The sequence below is a fragment of the Hypomesus transpacificus genome, chromosome 14 (assembly GCF_021917145.1).
Source record: "Hypomesus transpacificus isolate Combined female chromosome 14, fHypTra1, whole genome shotgun sequence".
In the NCBI taxonomy this organism is placed as follows: domain Eukaryota; kingdom Metazoa; phylum Chordata; class Actinopteri; order Osmeriformes; family Osmeridae; genus Hypomesus; species Hypomesus transpacificus.
This window is the reverse complement of record NC_061073.1, coordinates 14,728,754-14,748,667: the sequence shown is the minus strand read 5'-3', so window position 1 is coordinate 14,748,667 and position 19,914 is coordinate 14,728,754. Positions and strand designations below refer to the sequence as shown.

The 19,914-nt window shown below is 42.5% G+C and overlaps 2 protein-coding genes across 2 annotated transcripts; both read left to right on the top strand.

Annotated features, from left to right (window-relative positions):
• Positions 1-29: 29 nt before the first annotated feature.
• Positions 30-10,214, top strand: ca12 (carbonic anhydrase XII). Its single transcript, XM_047034053.1, has 9 exons — positions 30-198; positions 775-795; positions 3,960-4,139; positions 5,111-5,253; positions 6,958-7,053; positions 7,140-7,203; positions 7,438-7,595; positions 7,793-7,919; positions 8,609-10,214. The coding sequence occupies exons 1-9, from the start codon at positions 141-143 to the stop codon at positions 9,280-9,282; spliced, it is 1,521 nt and encodes a 506-aa protein (XP_046890009.1). The 5' UTR covers positions 30-140; the 3' UTR covers positions 9,283-10,214.
• A 3,539-nt stretch (positions 10,215-13,753) lies between these two features.
• man2c1 (mannosidase, alpha, class 2C, member 1) lies at positions 13,754-19,857 on the top strand. The gene is made up of 26 exons (XM_047034039.1): positions 13,754-13,974; positions 14,115-14,240; positions 14,350-14,473; positions 14,552-14,622; positions 14,717-14,894; positions 14,972-15,161; positions 15,256-15,362; positions 15,545-15,655; positions 15,767-15,859; positions 15,957-16,073; positions 16,227-16,322; positions 16,409-16,554; positions 16,782-16,905; positions 17,027-17,148; positions 17,240-17,325; positions 17,413-17,568; positions 17,720-17,802; positions 17,893-17,987; positions 18,076-18,180; positions 18,269-18,425; positions 18,565-18,708; positions 18,815-18,924; positions 19,021-19,100; positions 19,187-19,329; positions 19,415-19,518; positions 19,679-19,857. The coding sequence occupies exons 1-26, from the start codon at positions 13,874-13,876 to the stop codon at positions 19,788-19,790; spliced, it is 3,081 nt and encodes a 1,026-aa protein (XP_046889995.1). The 5' UTR covers positions 13,754-13,873; the 3' UTR covers positions 19,791-19,857.
• Positions 19,858-19,914: the final 57 nt, after the last annotated feature.

Sequence of the window (19,914 nt, the reverse complement as noted above, 5' to 3'; positions counted from 1 at the left end):
GGAGGCTCGTCTTTGATTGCTTTGACGTCAGTTGACGCTATAGTGTGGCCGACAAGACTTCTATAAAAGCCTGTTTCAGCAACGTTGATTTAAAGATTTTTCCCCGTGTTTGCAAAGTCATCGACATTGGTAAAGTCAACATGCTATTTTTTTTCTTTGTGTCATCGCTGATTGTCTTTATGACTCATGTCGTGCATGGTAAGTACATGCTTTGCTTAAGTTTGGGAGAGTTTGTTGTGCTTGTTACCTCAAACTTTTCTTAGTCTTAAAGAAATACTGATGAGAGGCTGATGAATGAGAATAAAGTTATAGGCTCAGTTAAGTGATCGATATGGTAAGATCGTCCATCTAGTAAAGTGGAGATATTTTAACAAAAATAGTGACTCCGGTCAGGGATAAAGGGATCAATATTTGGAAAGTAATTATAGAATTACTGACACTCGATAATTTAAATGTAACTATGTTTCAGATTGAGATGCATGCCATTTTTACAGGAACGATAAATGATTATTCGAGAAAAGTAATCTAATGTGCCATGAGGCCAGTATTTTCAAGAATGTCATTACTGTACTGACGAGTGAATCAGGTTTATATTAATGAGAGAGTAGTTCTTAAGTGACTGTTTCTCGTCATTCATTTAAGTGGACCAAGGAATTACCAATGCTTCACTATGTCAAGTATGTGTGGTATAGCAGTCGGTTTTAGTAAAGTACATTTAATGTAATCTAGTAACAACGTTAGATGATCGATTGACATGTACTTCTCTTCTTGCAGGTGCAAAATGGACTTACGCGGGTAAGTGGACTATTGCCTAATTTATTAATGCTTTCAATGATTGCACATTAACTCCAAAAGCTAGTTACAATCTGACTTTCAATTGACTCCTGGGTCGGCTATTCTCAATACCAGTGTCCTATCAGTGTGGACAATCACACAATTTGGCTACTTTGAGAGTTTACTATACAAGAGTAGTGAGGCTGAAGTCTTTGGTTTTCAAATAATAAAAAATAACACAATTAACATAATGAACAACATGATGAAACACAATACAACTTAGTGACTAGCACCTGGTGGAAAATAAATAAATAATACAACACTAAACATTGCTTAAATGTCTTCAAATAAGCATCAACGCAATATCCAGCATGACTTTGAAAGGAAACGTTTGACAAATGATAATTCAATGAGTCCAGTATGATAACCCCTCAGAGGGTGTTGGGTAGACTTTGTGAAGAGGACCATTTAGTTAATTGTTCAAAGTAATTTACACCCCCTTGCCAAATGGTTACAAGGTACCCTCTACTAGCCTATACAGCCTTGATCCAGTATGGGATCTTCACCCAACCATCAAAGCACACCAAGACTATCAACCATCTGTCACCACATTTTTACACAGCTCTACTATCTAACCCACACAGCTGAATGCATCTACAACTTCCTTCACCTTGCCTGGTAGTCATACCATAAGGGCAAAGTGAAGAGACCACTTGAATGATTACCAGCTCTGACATAAACAGCATTTAGCATCAACCTTAAGTTATCTTGACCTGGTGTGTTATTTTCTGTTTGAGGCTACCATATCATTTTAAAATGTTGCTATTTGTCCAAAGCCAGGACTTGCTGGCATCAATGATAACCTTAATAAATTTAGCTCTCATAAGAACAATTCCCCATAAAAAATACAATGTATGTGTATGTGTCTATATATATATTCATTGTCTTAATGACTATATATATATATTTATTGTCTTAATGACTACTCTGTAATTTGTGGTCAAATATTTATAGTGGAAGGAAATTATACTTGCTGCATTTAGCAGATTTTGGGTTTGCTGGTCCCCATCATAGTATTAATAACAACAGTAACATGCAATTAGAGAGAATACCTGTCTGCAGATTCTGTTCAATCTGACAGCCACCCTATGATCACTGAAACAATAGACTTCCTGAGAAAAATCTGATTCTGATGGTTATTTAGCTTAGTGGCAATGTCTTTACCATTTGATAACATAGCCAAGTAATGTGAGCAGCAACTCTGTGGGAATGCATACAATCAGATTTGAGCTTTAGTTGCTGAGTCGTCGCAGAAAGTGTGTGATGACGACAGCCAAACAGCAAAAACTTAAAGGACCTCAGGCCTGTCTTCAGTACATTGTGCATGTATGTCAAGCGGGGTGGATATCATCCTAAGTTACAGTCAAACAACATGAAGACATCCCTACTCAGAAGCTGGTGGCCCACAGGGATGATGACGTTCTCTGCTGACCCTGGCACTGCTAAGTCATGTGACTTCACCTCCCAGCTCCATCTGGGTGACAGAGAACCAAGCTACCCTGGAGTATGGGAAATGACTCACCCCAGCCCAACTCCCATATGGTACAAGTTTAAGTCTCTTAACCTCAACTGAACGTGCAAGTGTTCATAAAGCCAGAGCACAACACTGCTATTAGTATTTATGCTTCTGGCAACACTTTACATTAAGGTCACCTGGGGGCTTTGCTGAATGTTCATGTGATGTGCCTCAATTCAGAGTTCATTCAGTCTTCACAATGTATAGACATTTGGAGGGATTCTTGACTCATGCATTTGATGCCAACGGTTGAAACATTACTAGCATTCAAATTGTGCAAAAGAAGACTGAGGGGTTACCACAGGTCACTGGTGTAATTATGAGACAGAAAATTGGCCCTAATTAAAACTGCAAATGAATTGTACAGTAAGTAAGTGTCACCAAAATAGTATGTGTGAGACATTTGACATCAAGTTGAATGTTTTAAGCCCAGTGATTTGAGAGGATAGTTTCCCTCATGTTCTGTACTTTTCTTTTGGACATGTCATGTGGAATCAATTCACTGGGCTCTGTGATGTGATTGGGAGGAAAAGGTGTGCATGCCGCACCATGCACATCAAAAAACAACTGGCATACAAATGGTAATTTGGTAAACAGTGAATGACATCTGAATGAATTATGAATGTCTTGTCACGCTGAATTATGAATAGTCAAAATGCAACATGTAGTGGAGCGAGAATAGCAATTTTTACTTGAATACATGTAGTGCATTGAGCTGTCTTATGTTTGTGTGCTTTTCTTGGAGGGAAATGTTTGGATAGCACAATGGAAAAGTCCACCAAGAAACCATTCTTCTTATTCTACTGATTGAATACATGTGCCATGGAGTTGGGACCGTATTTGTCTTGTACAGAAGAACATGTTCAATGAACTACACTTCACAGTACATGCATAGTTATCTTGGTCATCCTTTGGTGCATCCATATCACAGTAGACTGCTGCAAGCCTCAAGTCCTCTCGGTCCCACTGGATACTCTACTCTGACAGGAGTCTTGAGTGCCGGAGATACAGGCCTGGCTGAGGTCATGTATGGCTTGGCTTGATAGGTGATGTGAAGTAGACCTCATTGGTGAACTGTACTACAGAAACCTTTCATTTGGAAAAGGGATGGTATTTCACTGGTTGTCCCAGTTAACAACAGTTTAGTTCTCACTGCCTCAGATTGCTACTGGTGCTAGGGCCAAGAACAGGCAGAACACAAGCCACAGGCCTCTCCCATGCTGCTGTGGATTTAGCCCTGCGCTTCACACAGATAATAATACTTCACTTTGATTACAGATAAAACGTTCTGCTGGCCAGGATAAATCCTGGCACCCTTTTTGAAGTTGTCCCCTGTTGCACTTAACTCTAGATCATGCTTTGTTCTTGGTTTGCCCTTTAAGAAGAGCTTAACATTTAAAAGGGTTTCTGTTGATTTTCAACTAAGGACTTGAATCATAGCAGAAATAAGGCGCAGGTCGTGAAGTGTCCCCGTCGCGTCAGCTAAATTGTTTTCAAAGGCCAGATGCTTCTCTGGTACTTCCTGTTGCTAATATGCAACCTCTCATATCTAATTGGTCAAAGGTCACATGGTCTCCTGTCAGCAATTTATGATGTGATGATATTACAGGACCTCATGGTGAACATTTCTGGTCCAAGCAATATCCTTTCTGTGGAGGGGCATTCCAGTCTCCCATCGACATCCAGACAGACCTGCTGAGGTTTGATCCAACCTTGCGTCCAATTGAGGTCCGGAACTACAACTTATCAACTGATGAGCAGCTTACACTAGGAAACAATGGTCATTCAGGTGAGTGGAAATTGTTAATGATGTTACATGCATTTAGTAAACCAGTGCACATACACTCTAGATGATCTTGTAGTGGTACACAGTGTAATGGCAAAAGTGTCATCAAAACCTCCTGACAGAGTGTGAGCTAGATGGGGAGAAAAAAAAAAACAGTTTATATACATGATATCACTTTATCCTGAGATGTCTTTCAGAACATAAACGGCAACAAATCAGTAACACAGGAGCAATGTCTGTGTTGTGTGTTGGTTCAGGAAATGACATCATATTGACAGTGACATCAATAGAGCTACAATGGCAGAGGCTGCTGTTTCACCACATGTCATCAGCCAGCAGGGTGCCTGAACCAGGCAGATGCTTATGCTTGCATGGCTAATGTCTGGTTGTGCTGTTGGTTAAGTGGAATTTGCTCAGCGGCTGTGTACTTGAGGGTACAGTATGCTGATACAGCTCTCTCTCGGACATGCACTTACCCAACAGGGGGCTAATCATACACCCTGACAGTGGCAGGTGACTGCGTCATTCCTGATTTTCAAAAACAGACTTGAGGTTGCTTTGACAGTTTGACAGCAGGAAACAGTGGACGCTTTGGCAATCCTTGTAGGGCTTTTTTTATTTAGTTATTAAACATCAAGCTGACATAGATCATCTACTTAACATTCACTTGAGCTGCTCTTATAAGATGTCATCCTTTGGGCTCAATATGCTGGAAATGAGGGATCAAATCTCTGCATGTTTATTCCAAATTTGAGATGAGTTACTATAGGGGAAAAAAGCTACCCATGTGTCAGATACCTGCAGCAGGTAGTCCGGTAGCTTGTTGAGGCGGATGAAGTGCTACAGGTGTGGCAGCCAGGTGTTTATGTCAATATCCGAAGGCATCATATCAACAACCTGAAAAGAGAAATGTCCTTCCTCGGTTTCTTTAGTTTGGTAAACGGAAATATTGCCCTCTTGTTTTGTGTCCACAGTGCAGCTATCCCTACCCTCCAGGATGCACCTCTCCGGCCTCCCTCATCACTACACTGCTGCTCAGCTCCACTTCCACTGGGGGTCTTCTAGACTGCCTGCTGGATCAGAGCACACTGTCAATGGCAAGCAGTTTGCAGCAGAGGTAAATGGGCTGGGACAATGGGTCAGCAACAATAAACAAGAACCTTACCACCAGTTATGTATTGAGGGGTAAACATTGAGGTATGCTGTGGGCTGTAACCTGAAGTTGTTTGCCAGGAGACTGGATAAGATATGACAGACTTGTTGAAAGGACTGTAAATATATTGTGTACCTTCTATATTGGTATACAAGTACAGCTTATCATATCGCTTGACTGAGGACATCGAGCATGACTGTGCCCTAGGCTGAGTTTAATCATTTGATATTCAGTGACTTCAGCATGTGACATTTGACTGTCACAGGGAGCAGAGCCAGTGACACCCTTCTAGCATGGCTTACTTTAAGAGGAGGAAACTGCTTAGAGCTGCCTGTCTGCATATCTGTGTCCCAGTTCTCTCAAACATCAAATGGCAGATGTGTATCTGAAGCATCAACCCTTTTGGCAGTCACAGGAACGGCTTATTGTGCATCTTACGCTTCGTGGTGTAATTTAATGCATATTTAGGGTCTGGATTTGTGGCTTGGACTCCATCATTGCTATCCAACACAGATTTTCTCAGTAGGCCTGTTCCTGGTTTTAGACATCAAAACATTACAATTTACTTACCACTACTATAAGTTAACAGGCAGTTGCTAGATTGAGAGTTGCAAGAACGATGTGAAAGATTCCATGTGTCTTTATCTGCTGTGGGTCTGAGGAGAGCCAAGCACAAACTACTTGGTTGGATATGTAAATGAAAATCATGGTTGCTTGTAACTTAGGATTCATTCAGTCAATCCATGGTGTCTGAAGTACAAGATTGTAATGAGTTGCTTTAGAAGGCCAGAGCATAGCCTGGCCAGCCACTGCAAAGTAAAAGGTGTTCTTCCACATCTTTACACCTGAATTTGCTTTTTTATCACATGGTTAGTGCCAAACCTGCTAAAATATAATTGTACTCCAATGCTGTAGGGGATTAACCAGAATGCTAGACTATTATATGTTTGAATTTCTGACTGCCTCTTCTATGTGGCAACGTTGTCACATCCATAGCCCAGTAAACGGTTTCTTGGCATAAAGTGTCAGTAACATAAAAAATACCTCAGACGATTATACAGAAATTATAGGTATTTACAGGTATAATTTCTCTCTATTTTCTAAAGAGGAACACTTGAATTCAGGCCTGGGTGTGTGTACTATGTAACGGAATAAGGCTGGTAATATAGTTAAAATGGCCAAGTTAAATCATGTGTCCTTTTAAAAGACCATACCCTTCAATTCAAACACATGACTTCCATGACCTGACACAGGACACGTAGCAAGAGAGCCTCTTTTCAACTGCCTCCAGGCAACCGAACCACAAGAAACCTACTTACTCTTTGATGACATGTTGTCGTTGCAGTCCTGCATGATGCCATGTTGAACATTTCCCAGAAGTAGTAAAGCCTTGCCCCTTTTCTCCCAAGACATCTTCTGGAAATACACTAACATTACATGAATGTTTGCATCAATTCCTGCCTGCTTATGTGGGACACAAAGCTGAAACACCAAGCAAAAAGATTACTCCACAGGTGCCGTGGACGAGTGTAGCGCTAACCGAATGAAAGAGAACCACAACTTTTAAAATGCTTTATTAACACCGAGATGTTACGCCCATCTATCTTTCCTGTCATTTTCTGTGTGAGAACATGGTGGATAACTCCCTGTATATCTCTTCTTTCTCAGATGCATGTTGTGCATTTCAACTCAGACAAGTATGCCAACATCTCCATGGCAGTTGACAAATCTGATGGACTGGCTGTGCTGGGGGTTCTGATAGAGGTGAGAGCCTGTAGAGAAGGACTGGATCAGAAGGACCAATCTCATAAACAGATTGTGTATATAAAGTCAACCTCTCTCTGATACAGATTGGGGAGTTCAACCCAGCATTTGACCAGCTCCTTAAGTACATCAATGGGATTAAATACAAAGGTGAGTTTTACATTGATGGTTATCTCAATTCAAATAGAAATAATGGCGGTTGAAACGAGTACCCTGAGTGCTGATTTTTTTTTTGTTTTTATTCAATTCAAACTGATACAGAACATTAGCTTGGCAGATCAGGCGGATCTACCAGGCTGGAATGGTTCATAGAAATGTTTACACTCTTGATTTTAAAAGAAGTATAGCCCTATTGATGGGAACTGCTGTTTGTATTTGACTTAGACCAGAGGGTGCAGGTGGCAGGGTTTAACATCCGGAGTTTGCTGCCTGCGCGTCTGGATGAATATTACCGCTATGATGGCTCCTTGACCACGCCTCCATGCTACCCCAGTGTGCTCTGGACGGTCTTTAGGTCTCCCGTCTCCTTATCTGTCAAACAGGTGCTGAAACAGTTGATGAAAGATCACATATTTTTTCTCTAGAGTATGACTGTTGGGATTTGTAGCATCTAAGTTTCATGTTCTTTTAATGTGAAATGAAATCTGGGCCAATCAAAGCACCAACAATTTAATGTACACTTCAATTGCTCTAAAATGGTGGAAAATGTATGTCATGTCCTGTTTTGTTGTCTGCTTAGTTCCAAGCCTTAGCAACAGCAATCTACGCCTCTGGTTCCCAAGATTCAAACCCTGTGCCTCTCCATGGAAATTACCGGAAACCACAGTTGTCCAACAACAGAGTAGTCCTGGTATCTTTTAAGGAGGGTAAGTATGGTCTTCCTGGCTATGCTTTGGTATTATGACAGAAGCTAAAGATATGCTTTTTTATTGAATGGCAAAGCTTATGCTGCAACAATCCAAAAATGGCAAGAGTACCGTCTGGGTTCAATGGGGCAGACGTGACATTTGTGGCCTCTTTGTTATGAAAGGCCATCGAGCTTGCATTTGCGTCTTCAGATTCCCCACCTTTTGATTTCCGCTTGAATACATCAATGCAGCTATTTCGACATTCTTGACTTCCTTGTAAAATTGATTGACAAATGAAAATTGAAGAACAGCCCTTCTCCACAACACGCTATACATTACTTTAATTGGGATGCTCCTCAGCACATAAATCTGTCTTCAAAGACCTTGTTTTAGTCAGCGGTGGTTAACCCTACATTATGGACTAAAAAACCATACGCAGTGGAATGACAGGAATCTGCACGTCTCCTTCATTTCAAGAAATTCTCTTGCACAAGTACGCTTTCCTAATGTCTGATCTCTTCAGCATGGCACTTTGGCATCTTCTCCTTCTCAGCTTGCATGATAAAGACTTTGCAGGAGTCGGCATTCTGCAGTCACTGTACCAGCGGAGGCGGTATAACTGCATGTTGTTTGTCAAAACCAAACAAGATACACGGGAAGCCTTCTGGGTACAGATGTCTAACAGCCTGATCCTGTATCTGATGCAGGCCGAGGACTGTATGGTATGATCACTGTCACATCTCCCATCTTGAGGAGGCAAACCATCCAGCAGCTACAGCTTGGTGACCTTGCAGATCTGGCTGATGATGGGCTGCAGCAACTGCTGCCCAAACTCAGACAAAAGCCCCAGGCTGGAAACGCATGGAAGAACCACAAGCCCAGCCGGGACCAAACCGGCTTTGAGGAACAAGGGCTGAAATTTAAGGTGAATGGAGACACCGTGTTCAGCTCCTCACCTTGGAAGTACACCCAGGCCGGGCGCTATGGGGCTGGGCTGAATGAGGACGCGATGTGTTACGTTTCTCTGGAGCAGAAGGTCTTCCATCAGCTGAGGAGAACTCACACTGAGGCCCATCTGGTCCAGGCTCTGAGAGAGGTGATGTTTCCACAGCTGAACTTCAGGAGTTACCTGCACGGCCGGTCTGACCTGGCCCTCCCCACCATCAGGCTTATCCTCAGTGGTAGGCCCACAGACGAGGCCTTTGAGCTCGATCGCTCTCTGACCAAGGCCTATGTGGGGCAGAGGAAGAGTGCAGCGGAGCAAAAGCCAAGCTTGGCCCTCACAAAGTATTCAAGCCTGTCTGTTGCTACTGTGCCTGAAAGACCCCACAGCCCAGTCCAACCATATCTATGGATCCAGCCAATGGAGTGGGAGGACTAGAACTTCCCACAATTCAATATATATTCTAAACCAAAGTTACATTGTAGCCAGACATTCTCTAAACGTTCTGTGCATTTACAGCATACACCTAATTTGGGTGTTTTGTACTTTTGTACTCTCTGCTTAAACGATGAAGAGAGGTCTGCATCTCGTACCGACTGGACATTTCCTCTGACTGTCAAATTGTCACTATTATTCTGCTTTTCTACAACTCAAGTTGTTCGAATGGCAAACTGTCCGAATCCATTGGTTATTCACGGTTGGCAATATGAATAATATATAACCACATTTATTTTCCTTAATGATGAATAATGGGTATTTTGTTTTTGTGGAACAATTGCCATTACCAGTGCATTCATATACAGTGTGGACTGCAATTTCAATGACAAGGGGAGACCTGTTTAAGGAATGATATGCTACAGTGATTTGCGTGGGAAGCTAAATGAACAAAGCTACATATAAATGGAATGCATACAAAGACAAGTGACATACTTGTCTTTTAGAATTCTAGAATTTTATTTGGAAAAGTAGTCATATGTTGCAGTAATTGTACATTGATGTGGTTAGTGTATTGCACAACAAAGAAAGAAAATTTGTATTTAAACTGCGTTTCATAATACTGGCTATAGCTGCTTGTGATGTGGGTTGAAATGGTTGTCTGCTAAATAAAGTAATATATTTAACAAATACTCTGAACAGACAGTTTTACATCCTAACACAACACCAAGGGCTTTCTCTGTGGCCCTTAACCCATTCAACTGTGTAATGAACGGTATGGAAATAGAACAAGTCATAGTTGTTGGTTTGTGTACTTTTCATTATGTGCACATCATTCCTATACTCTTGGTTGCTTATGAATGCTCATGATGACTCAGATTTACTGGATTTTTACTCTTGAGTCTGATATTTCTTTCTGTTTCCCCTTAACATTCCTCTCTGAATTTTGCTCCTTTTCTCCAGACATGCTGTCCTGGATGAGCGTCGGTATGTTACTTGTGTGTATAGGTGTTTTCTACTCTGGTGGCTATGATTGATGTCTTCCCATGCATGCACACTTCTGCTCATCTTAAATGAATCCACCATGACATTTTTATTCATACCAGCATGTTGGTTCTCTTTCGTCATGAATTAGTTGCTGACTAATGAATGACGTGTAAAAGAACTACGTCTTTCTGGATGTGTCACCATTAGAGTTATGTAAAGACTATATACTGTTATATACATTATAAACACTCATCCGTTAGTCATGCTACTAATACTTTTCATTCTTGTCCTTTTGTATCAAAATGTGTACTGTAAACATGCACTTAAATTTTTCTGGGGCTTGCAGCATTTCTAACAATTAAATACAGTGCCAATACAGTACAAATTAAAGTGGGAATACTGTATACTGCCCAATTACATGGAGACACAAACTCACTCAGAACACAGAATGGTATTTTGAGGTTCTCAATGCATTCATACCTGCAGGTATACTGGTTTCCATAGTTGTGGCTATAATGCTTGGACTACTGATAATGACCACCCTCCTTTGCTGTCTATTACGGCGAAAAAGGTAAATATGATGATTGGTTATTATATAATCAATATTATATATATATATATATATATATAATCAATATTATGTCTAATTTCCAAAAGTCAGCGCTGCACTTTCCTTGGTATGTTCTGGACATTTTATATACTTAACCTGCACGTCATTGAAGTCAGACAGATGTATGAACTATTAGAGTAGTTTTCATCCCCCCCCATTTGGCTTCTAATGCTGCTGTCCAATACATTTTAAGACAGAAGGGCAGTACAGAGAAAGTCAGAGCAGAGACTTGTTCTCAAATGCCATGTGTCCTCTAATGAAATAGACTGCCTTAATATTTTTGGACAAGAACCAGTGGTCCTCTCCCGGCACTTCAGAGCTGATTCATGTAGAGGGTTATGTAAAGCTGACAATGGCATGATTTCAGCTGACAATTTAAGATTCAAAATTAGACATGTTGGCAGTTAAGTTAACCACAAACGTGTGGTGGCCAGACACATTTAAAACATAAGTTTAAAAAGATGGTACTCTTAATTGTCTGGGGCAAAGTGCTTGCTTGTGCCACTGTAATTGTAAATTGCTCTATTGTGATGTGAAACTAGAGTGCCAGAAGAGACCACAGCCTTGAGACGTGTTGTATTATTGTAGTTCTCATTAACAATAATTGTACCCTTTGACACAGTGTTCTTCCTGGTATTGGTATGGCAATGGGGAACAAGATAGTTAATGCACAGGAACAATTAAGGCAACACTTTTGGCACTTATACAGGCAACCAAATCTTAATTTCAATAAGAGCTTTAGCACAGCACACCTGGTGTAGCAGTACGTGGTACCTGTTCTGCGATAATTATGCAGAGGCTCTTTCAGGAGAGGAGAGACGTTGGGATGCTGCCTTACAGATGGGATGGCTATAGCTCCGCACACAGGTGGTCCCATCTTCTTCTGCAGTCGGGATTATTTGACCATTCACTGAGAGGATGGAGATGGACTCGGACGCAATTCTATTTACTGACAAACCTTGGTAGATTCTGTCTGCATTCATCATTTTGTATTTCGTCCTCAGATCTGGAGCAGCGCCAGAAAAGAGTAACGCTGTTGGCTATAACCTCGGAGAGAGGGAAGAGCCAGGGTATGGATCGAGAGTTTAGCTCACCCTGCATGCTGCATCTAGAGATACCTGTCGTGGAGAGAACCCCGTAAAAGGAAACTGGAACATTCAACACTCTCAAAGTACTGTCGTAGTTCAGTCATATTTGTGATCCTGAGTCTATCGTGTGGGTCAGTTCAGACCCTCGTATTTGCATGACGTACACTTAAACCAGATGGATTTTATGCAGCTATCACACTGGTAGGTCAGTTCTTTTTGTTTTCATCTCATCCATCAATCCTTCACGTCAGACGGTACGGGCATTTTAATACAGTGATTTAGGCAAAGGGGATACAGCCGTCCCATTTTATCAGCTCACCCCATCAATTCTCAAATCACAGTTCACTAGTGAAGTACCCAGGCTGACCTAGGAGGCTGAAGCTACGACCAAAACACTCAGGTCAAGTTTAACCATGACATCTGTTCCCTTTGGCTGTCCAGACGTAGTGGAAAAAGCATAACCACAGTCCAAACAATAGGGGGACACATGGAGACAGACTCCCACTGATGGTAGGGTGGCCTGAGAAGGAAGGGCTGTACCACAGCTTTATCCACCCTGTACTTAAGGCTGCTCTATGGATTTCATAATAAAACGGTACCCAGCTCCAGTCACACAACAGTCCCTTCCCTGTGAATAATGCTGAGAAAAGGGCTTTGTTCCCGCAGGGTGTATGTGGGATGACCTCTGAACCCTCTCTGCCACTCTGATCATGAGACTAACTCCTCGCCACTTCTGACATTCTCTGTAGACAGAACCTAGTCTACCACAGCACCATGTAAGCCCTACTATGACAATGACTTCACAGGGTTTACCTTTTTAAATGCATAGTGGTGTGTACGTACATAAAACTGCAATCATTTGGATCACAAACGTTTCTTGAAAGTTATCAATGTACTTTGACAAACCAAAACTTGACAAGAGTAAGCTAGTAATAAATGCGGAGGATTTTAACCTAGAAATGAACTTGCCTGGAATGGGAACTATACTTGGAATGATATGTATTACATGGGGGAATACTGGGGATGTATGATCAACACAGAAACGGTGTTGATTGCTGTAAATAATCATGCTCTTTCTGTTGATTATTGTAAGAGGGCAAACTGAGGCACATACAGTGCAGAGGGAGAGTTTGCCCTACTTAGGTCGTAGTCGTGGCATTTCATGTTCCATCACACCGTCTAATTTAAAGGATTCCCTTTACCATTCCTCTGCTGCTTGTAGTGTCACACTGATTTTCACCTCCAAACATTAAACCCATGGAATGTAAAAAGAATGTCATGTTGTTGACGACCTAGTACCTGGCAGAATAAGGTGGAATCGTAGGGGATAATGTATTTCAGGATTTCTTCTAATTGTGGTTGGTGTTTTGGCGTTTGTGTACAAGTGTTTGCAAATAATTCGTACTTTTGATGTTTTGTGGCACATATTTGTGAATGTTATGTATTTAATAAATGGTTTCAATCTCATACTGCATATCTTAGGTCTTTCTATTCAATTTAAGTACCAAAATGTTCATAGAATTAAACATACTTGGATGACAACGTTGCTGCCTTCCTAGTAGATCTACAACATCGACATCTAGCGATTAGTCTTTGTAAGTACGACTACATCTTGTCTTCTACATCCAATTGGCTAGCAGTACATACGCTCGAATAACTGAAAGATAATAGTAGCTTAGTCACTATAGAATAATTACGTCCAGTTTATGGAGAATATTTTTTGGGGAAAAGACAAATCAAAGTTTTTATTAAATGTTTTGGGACAACAAATCTTGCCGTCCTCGGTAGACATTGGATATAGAAGTTACCAAATTCCATTGCATTTCCCGGTCCAAATGGTTCTCTGCAAACTCGAAGTTGCTGTCATTGATTAAGGCAGAACAAGTTATAATAGTCAACCACTAATGCAATGCATCACCAACCAGTTTTAAAGAACCGCCGGACCCTTTTGGAACGGGCGGAGAAATTTATATCCGATATTTATTTCACAGACTGCAATCTCAGGGGAAGGTATGCTATCGCAACAACGCATTCAGGTTTATTGTGTGTGCGAGAGACATGTTCTCCTCTTTGACAGCATAATTGCATTATATTTGGATTTAATGTCCGGTTACGAAGAACCGGAACCAAGCTGTATTCTGTATTCACAGACTATATGGAAACACTTGTCCACTGGAATCACTTTCGTCCTTCCTGTCACTCAAACGAATTCCATTCTTGGAAGCTGTCAAGAAGGACTTTATGCCATATAAAGTTGGCGATACCTTTGGACCTACGTAAGTAGCAAATGCAGTGTATTACCAGTTGGCATCTAATAAACACACTGTTTCTACTTCTAGGTGGTGATGCAACAACTCTTTCTAATCTAAATCTCTGCCTATTTAGATGGTGGACTTGCTGGTTTGAATTGTCCCTGAGAATCCCTGATGCCTGGAAAGGGAAAGAGGTCCACCTCCTTTGGGAGAGTGACGGAGAGGCAATGGTGTGGAGAGATGGGCAGCCATTGCAGGTAAGCGTATTAAAACACCATTATTTTAAACGGTTGCTGTACAAGGTATAGCAGAATAACAATTAAATGTATTTACAGGGATTGACAAAAGAGGGTGAGAAGACCAGCTACATCCTGACTGAGTGTCTGAAGGATGAGGAGCCTCATAGGTGACTGAGAGTTAGGGCATAGCCAATGTTACCTGTTCAATTGCTTCTCGTTGTTTCTGTTTTTCATGTCGTTTCACTGCTTTCTGTGCACCAGTGTCACCCTGTATGTAGAGATGGCCTGTAATGGACTCTTTGGAGCTGGGAATGGATCTATGATTGCAGCCCCAGACCCTGACAGGAAGTATTCTGTTCAGAAAGCAGAGCTCGTGGTGTTCAACAGCAACGTGAGGGAGCTGCTGACTGACTTTGAGATGCTGGTTGACATTGTGAAGGTAATATTTGAGGCACAAATGTTATTGTCAGTATGATCGTTGTATTTGATCTTGACAGTCTCCCATTGTCCTCTCAGCTACTTGGAGAAGGAGATCAAAGGGGCTACCAGGCATTGTTCATAGCCAATGAGATGGTGAACCTCTGTGAGCCAACCAATCCTAGCACTTTTCCCAAAACCCACAATCTGGCCCAAAAGTTCTTCACTCAGCGGAATGGACAAAGCCAGCACACCGTTCATGCCATGGGTCACTGCCATATAGATTCAGGTCTCAATCTCCAATATCCTCTTTTCTAAATCCACAGTTTTACTACATGTGTTAACTTAAAATAATCAATGCCCCTTGCTTGTCGTCCTTCCAGCCTGGTTATGGCCCTACGAGGAGACCATCCGTAAGTGCGCGCGCAGCTGGGTGACGGTGATCCGCCTCATGGAGAAAAACCCAGAGTTTGTGTTCACCTGTTCTCAGGTACCCAATCACATTGTTCATCTGGCCTTCATTGGTCCACCAGTTTGTCCATGGTAACAAGTTCTGAAATCTTTCTTTGATCTTAGATTACTTAATGCATCCATTAAAGGCCATTGTGGCATCACAGCAGTAAATCAATGCAGGCCATGCACAAGGTTTATACACGATACATTTTTGGTCAGGCTCAGCAGTTTCAGTGGGTGAAGAGTTGGTATCCAGGCCTGTACTCCCAGATTCAGCACTATGTCCAAAGAGGACAGTTCATCCCAGTAGGAGGTACATGGGTGGAAATGGTGGGTGTGACATGTTGATTCAAAAAGCATCGATCCCACTGCAATTGCCATATTTAACCCTTGGGGTCAGATAACATTATATGTAACAGCTGAATGTCTGTCTATGACCAGGATGGGAATCTACCATCAGGTGAGTCAATGGTCAGACAGTTCCTGGAGGGACAACGCTTCTTTCAGCAAGAGTTTGGAAATTACTGCAAAGAAGTAAGGCATCGGCATACTCAACATTTTACTACTCTTTGCTAAAGGATAGATATGGATATGGATGTGTGTGTGTGTGTGTGTGTCTTCCTCTCTGCAGTTCTGGTTACCAGACACATTTGGCTACTCAGCACAACTCCCTCAGATAATGCAGGGCAGTGGCATCACATGCTTCCTTACACAGAAGCTCAGCTGGAACCTTGTGAACGATTTCCCTGTGAGTGCCCCCTTCTGCCAAGATAAAAAACAACGACCAAGGGCTTACGTGCCATATACAATTGAAAGGAAACACCCAACTTTATAAGGTCAGAATCTTTACCACATTTTTGAGGCGTAAATATTCATGGGATTCTTTTCTCTTTTCTATCAGCACAACACATTTTTCTGGGAGGGCTTAGATGGTTCCCAAGTCCTTACCCACTTCCCACCAGGAAATTCCTACGAGATGAAAGGCAAGGTTGAGGATGTGAGTTATTCAATATTTATCTTTGTGAACCACCCCAGCTCTTGTGCTGACGTTCATGTACTAAGTCTCTACTCTTACTATTACAGCTGGTGAACACTGTGAAGAACAACAAAGACAAAGGCCGAGCCAATCACAGCGCAGCCCTCTTTGGGTTCGGGGATGGGGGTGGTGGGCCCACCCAGCTGATGTTGGACAGACTGCAGCGGGTTCAGGACACAGACGGACTTCCAAAGTCAGTTCCTCTTCCACCCCTTAGTCAATTTGAGTCATCAACCACCCATAAAATTAGCATTGTGTTTGCTGTTGTCTAGACATCTAGAAATATAACAAAGTAGGAGTACGGTGTCGACCAAATACAGGAATTGGGAACCACTCACTGTGACCATCATCACCGTGTGGTTTCAATACGTCATACCTTAGTCCAAACCACAGCTTCCTGCCTCTGTTACTGTATCTCAGGGTCCAGATGTCCAGTCCCGACAGGCTGTTCTCCCAGCTTCAAGCTGACTCCGCACTTCTGTGCACCTGGACTGGAGAGCTCTTCCTGGAGCTCCACAACGGTACCTACACCACACAGGCACAGGTGATTTACAAAAGTCTGCTTAACACCTCCATGTAGCTTGGGTCTGATTAAATAGAGGCAATAGCCCTTTACTAGATAGACATAAATACGTAAAGTTTACATTTAGTTTGTGTTTTCACAGATCAAGCTAGGAAACCGCCAGTGCGAGACACTGCTCCATGATATAGAGGTAGCCAGCAGCTTGTCCCTCTGCATGGATAAGACCTTCCAGTACCCTTCCAAACAGCTCCAGGAGCTCTGGAGGTAAGGACATGCTAGCTCACTGACTAGGCACAGTACGCATAGTAGCAGCAGGTGCTCGCAAGTTGACATGCTTTCTGTGTTCTACTCACAGGCTGCTGCTTCTCAACCAGTTCCACGATGTGATTCCAGGCAGCTGTATCGAGATGGTGGTAGAGGATGCAATGAGATACTATCAAGGTAAGAAAAAGGCATGCCTGACCAATCGCGTTGTCCACGTTTAATCGCTGTTTAGGTAAAAGACTGATGACCTGTTGGGTGTTTCAGATATCCGAAACAAGGGGGCCACCTTGCTGCGTGAGGCCTGCAGTGTGCTGGTGTCCAAAGAAAAGATGAGAGATTGCACTGCTGTGTTTAACTCCCTTCCCTGGGAGCGCAATGAGGTCATCCAGTTGCTAGAGGGTGCTACTCACCCAGGCTTAGGTAGACACACATGTCCTCGAGTAGACACAATCACATTCAAACTGTGTTTTTCTCATTTGGTATATATCTATGGTGTTATGCATATCAGCGAGCCCTATCTATTTAGAAACTCTTAACTTGCCTGATTTCCATGTTTTATGTGTTCTTACAGCCCTGGTGAGAGTTCCCAGTGTGGGTGTGGCCACTGCCAAAGAGTCTTTGCAACCTGAAACTCTTGTCACCGTCACTAAACAGGTATTATGGAGGATATTTGTTTTGAGTAAGCAAAATGTCATCAGCTGATGTAACATTTTAAGTGGATGAGTGTCTTGTTTTGCATGATAGGACGATGGTACAATCGTAATGGAGAATGGGATTTTGCGCGCGGTTGTAAATAAGGATGGCACTCTGGCTTCATTGTACATGCTGAAGGCAAACAGGTGAGACAATCCCAATGAAATGACATTCTACAATACTGTGCATAGATCCCATCTCTTGATCATCTGTCCCTGTCTGTATATTGTTAAGAGAGGCCATATCAGACGGCTGCCTTGGAAACCAGTTTGTGTTGTTTGACGACGTCCCCCTGTACTGGGATGCCTGGGATGTTATGGACTACCATCTTCAGACGAGGTGAGAGAAGCAGTAGCATTTCAGCATTAGCATGTCATTGTCATAGGTCTTTTTGTGTGGATGCTCAGTGGTGCTCTTTTTCCCATAGGAAACCAGTGATGGAGGTGGTTGGGCCGATCCAAGTGGGATCTTCAGGTGGATTGCGTGGCAGCGTCAGTTTCACCCTCAGGATCAGTGACAAGAGTACTGTCACCCAGGAAATCATCGTAGATGCCATGTGTCCCTACATTAAGTTCAACACACAGGTACAACACCAAGAAAAAGACTACATTTTCTTATAACAGAATGACTTTCTTTAGCAATAATCAGATTTACAATGTTTAGTAGTTGTAGTTGGCAGGAAAGAATTGATATCAGATTCTGGTCTGGTGTTGTTTGTGGCAGGTGGAGTGGAGAGAGTCTCACAAGTTCCTTAAAGTGGAGTTCCCAGTACGAGTTCGGAGCCCTAATGCCAGCTATGAGATCCAGTTTGGCCATCTGCAGAGACCGACACACAGAAACACCTCCTGGGACTGGGCCCGTTTTGAGGTACACCACTTGGGAGGAACTGAATAGCTGCCGACTTACACACGTCTATTTGCCAAAATGTGAAATATCCGTAACATCGTTTTGTTACATTTGTTCTACTTATCAGGTTTGGGGCCACAAATGGGCAGACCTATCAGAGCATGGCTTTGGTGTGGCTCTGCTGAATGACTGCAAATACGGCTACTCTGTTCACCTAAACGTCTTGACACTATCCCTGTGAGCCACATTTGTTTGACTGAATTTAAAATTGGTAATGTTCAGCAGAAACCATTAGCATATTTACTTTAACGAACGGCGATGATTCCACCTCAGGCTCCGGGCCCCCAAGGCTCCAGATGCCAATGCTGACATGGGGACTCATCAGTTTACCTACGCAATTATGCCACACACTGGTGAGTTTCACGTTTCACTTATTTACAGTTCACTGAAGAAAATGTATGCAAGTTTCCAAATAAGAGTGTACTGGGCTTTCCTGCAGGCTCTTTCCAGGACGCATCTGTCATTCAGCATGCTTACAACCTCAACTTCCCTCTGCGACTGAGCCTCGGCTCCTCTGACCTGGCCCCTGTCAGTGCCTTCTCTGTCGACTCCACAGCAGTCATCCTGGAGACCATAAAACAGGTAACAGGTGCTCTACCACACCAGCAATACAATAATTACCCTCACTCAGTCAGCCCTGACCAGACTTGACACTGTCCTCCCACAGGCTGAGGACAGGAAGGATGCACTTCTGATACGCATGTACGAGTCACATGGGAGCAGTGTGACCATCTGTCTGTCCACCTCACTTCCTGTCAAAGAGGCCTGGTAGTGAGTATTCCAGAATTTGTTTCTATTTCCCCCCCAGTCTATCCTCAGTTGGCATTCTGATATTATTGGAAAACCCAGAAACTGGATCAGCAAAACCAGGCAACGTTGTAGCGCTGTAACACTCCTCTCTCTCTCTGTCTCTCTATCTGTTTATCCCCAGCTGTGATCTTCTGGAGCGACCTGATCCTGACCATCCTGCACCTATCATAGCGTCTGGAATTACTTTGACCTTTCTTCCTTTCCAGATTGTGTCCCTTCTCCTGTATCTGTAGATTCATGTAAATCTTTTCTTGTGGGCCAGTGGATTTTAGTACCATCTTGGCACTATTGTTCAGTCCATATGTATGGCTAGAAACATTAATAAAAGTACAATCAAAGAATTGTCAAAAACAATAA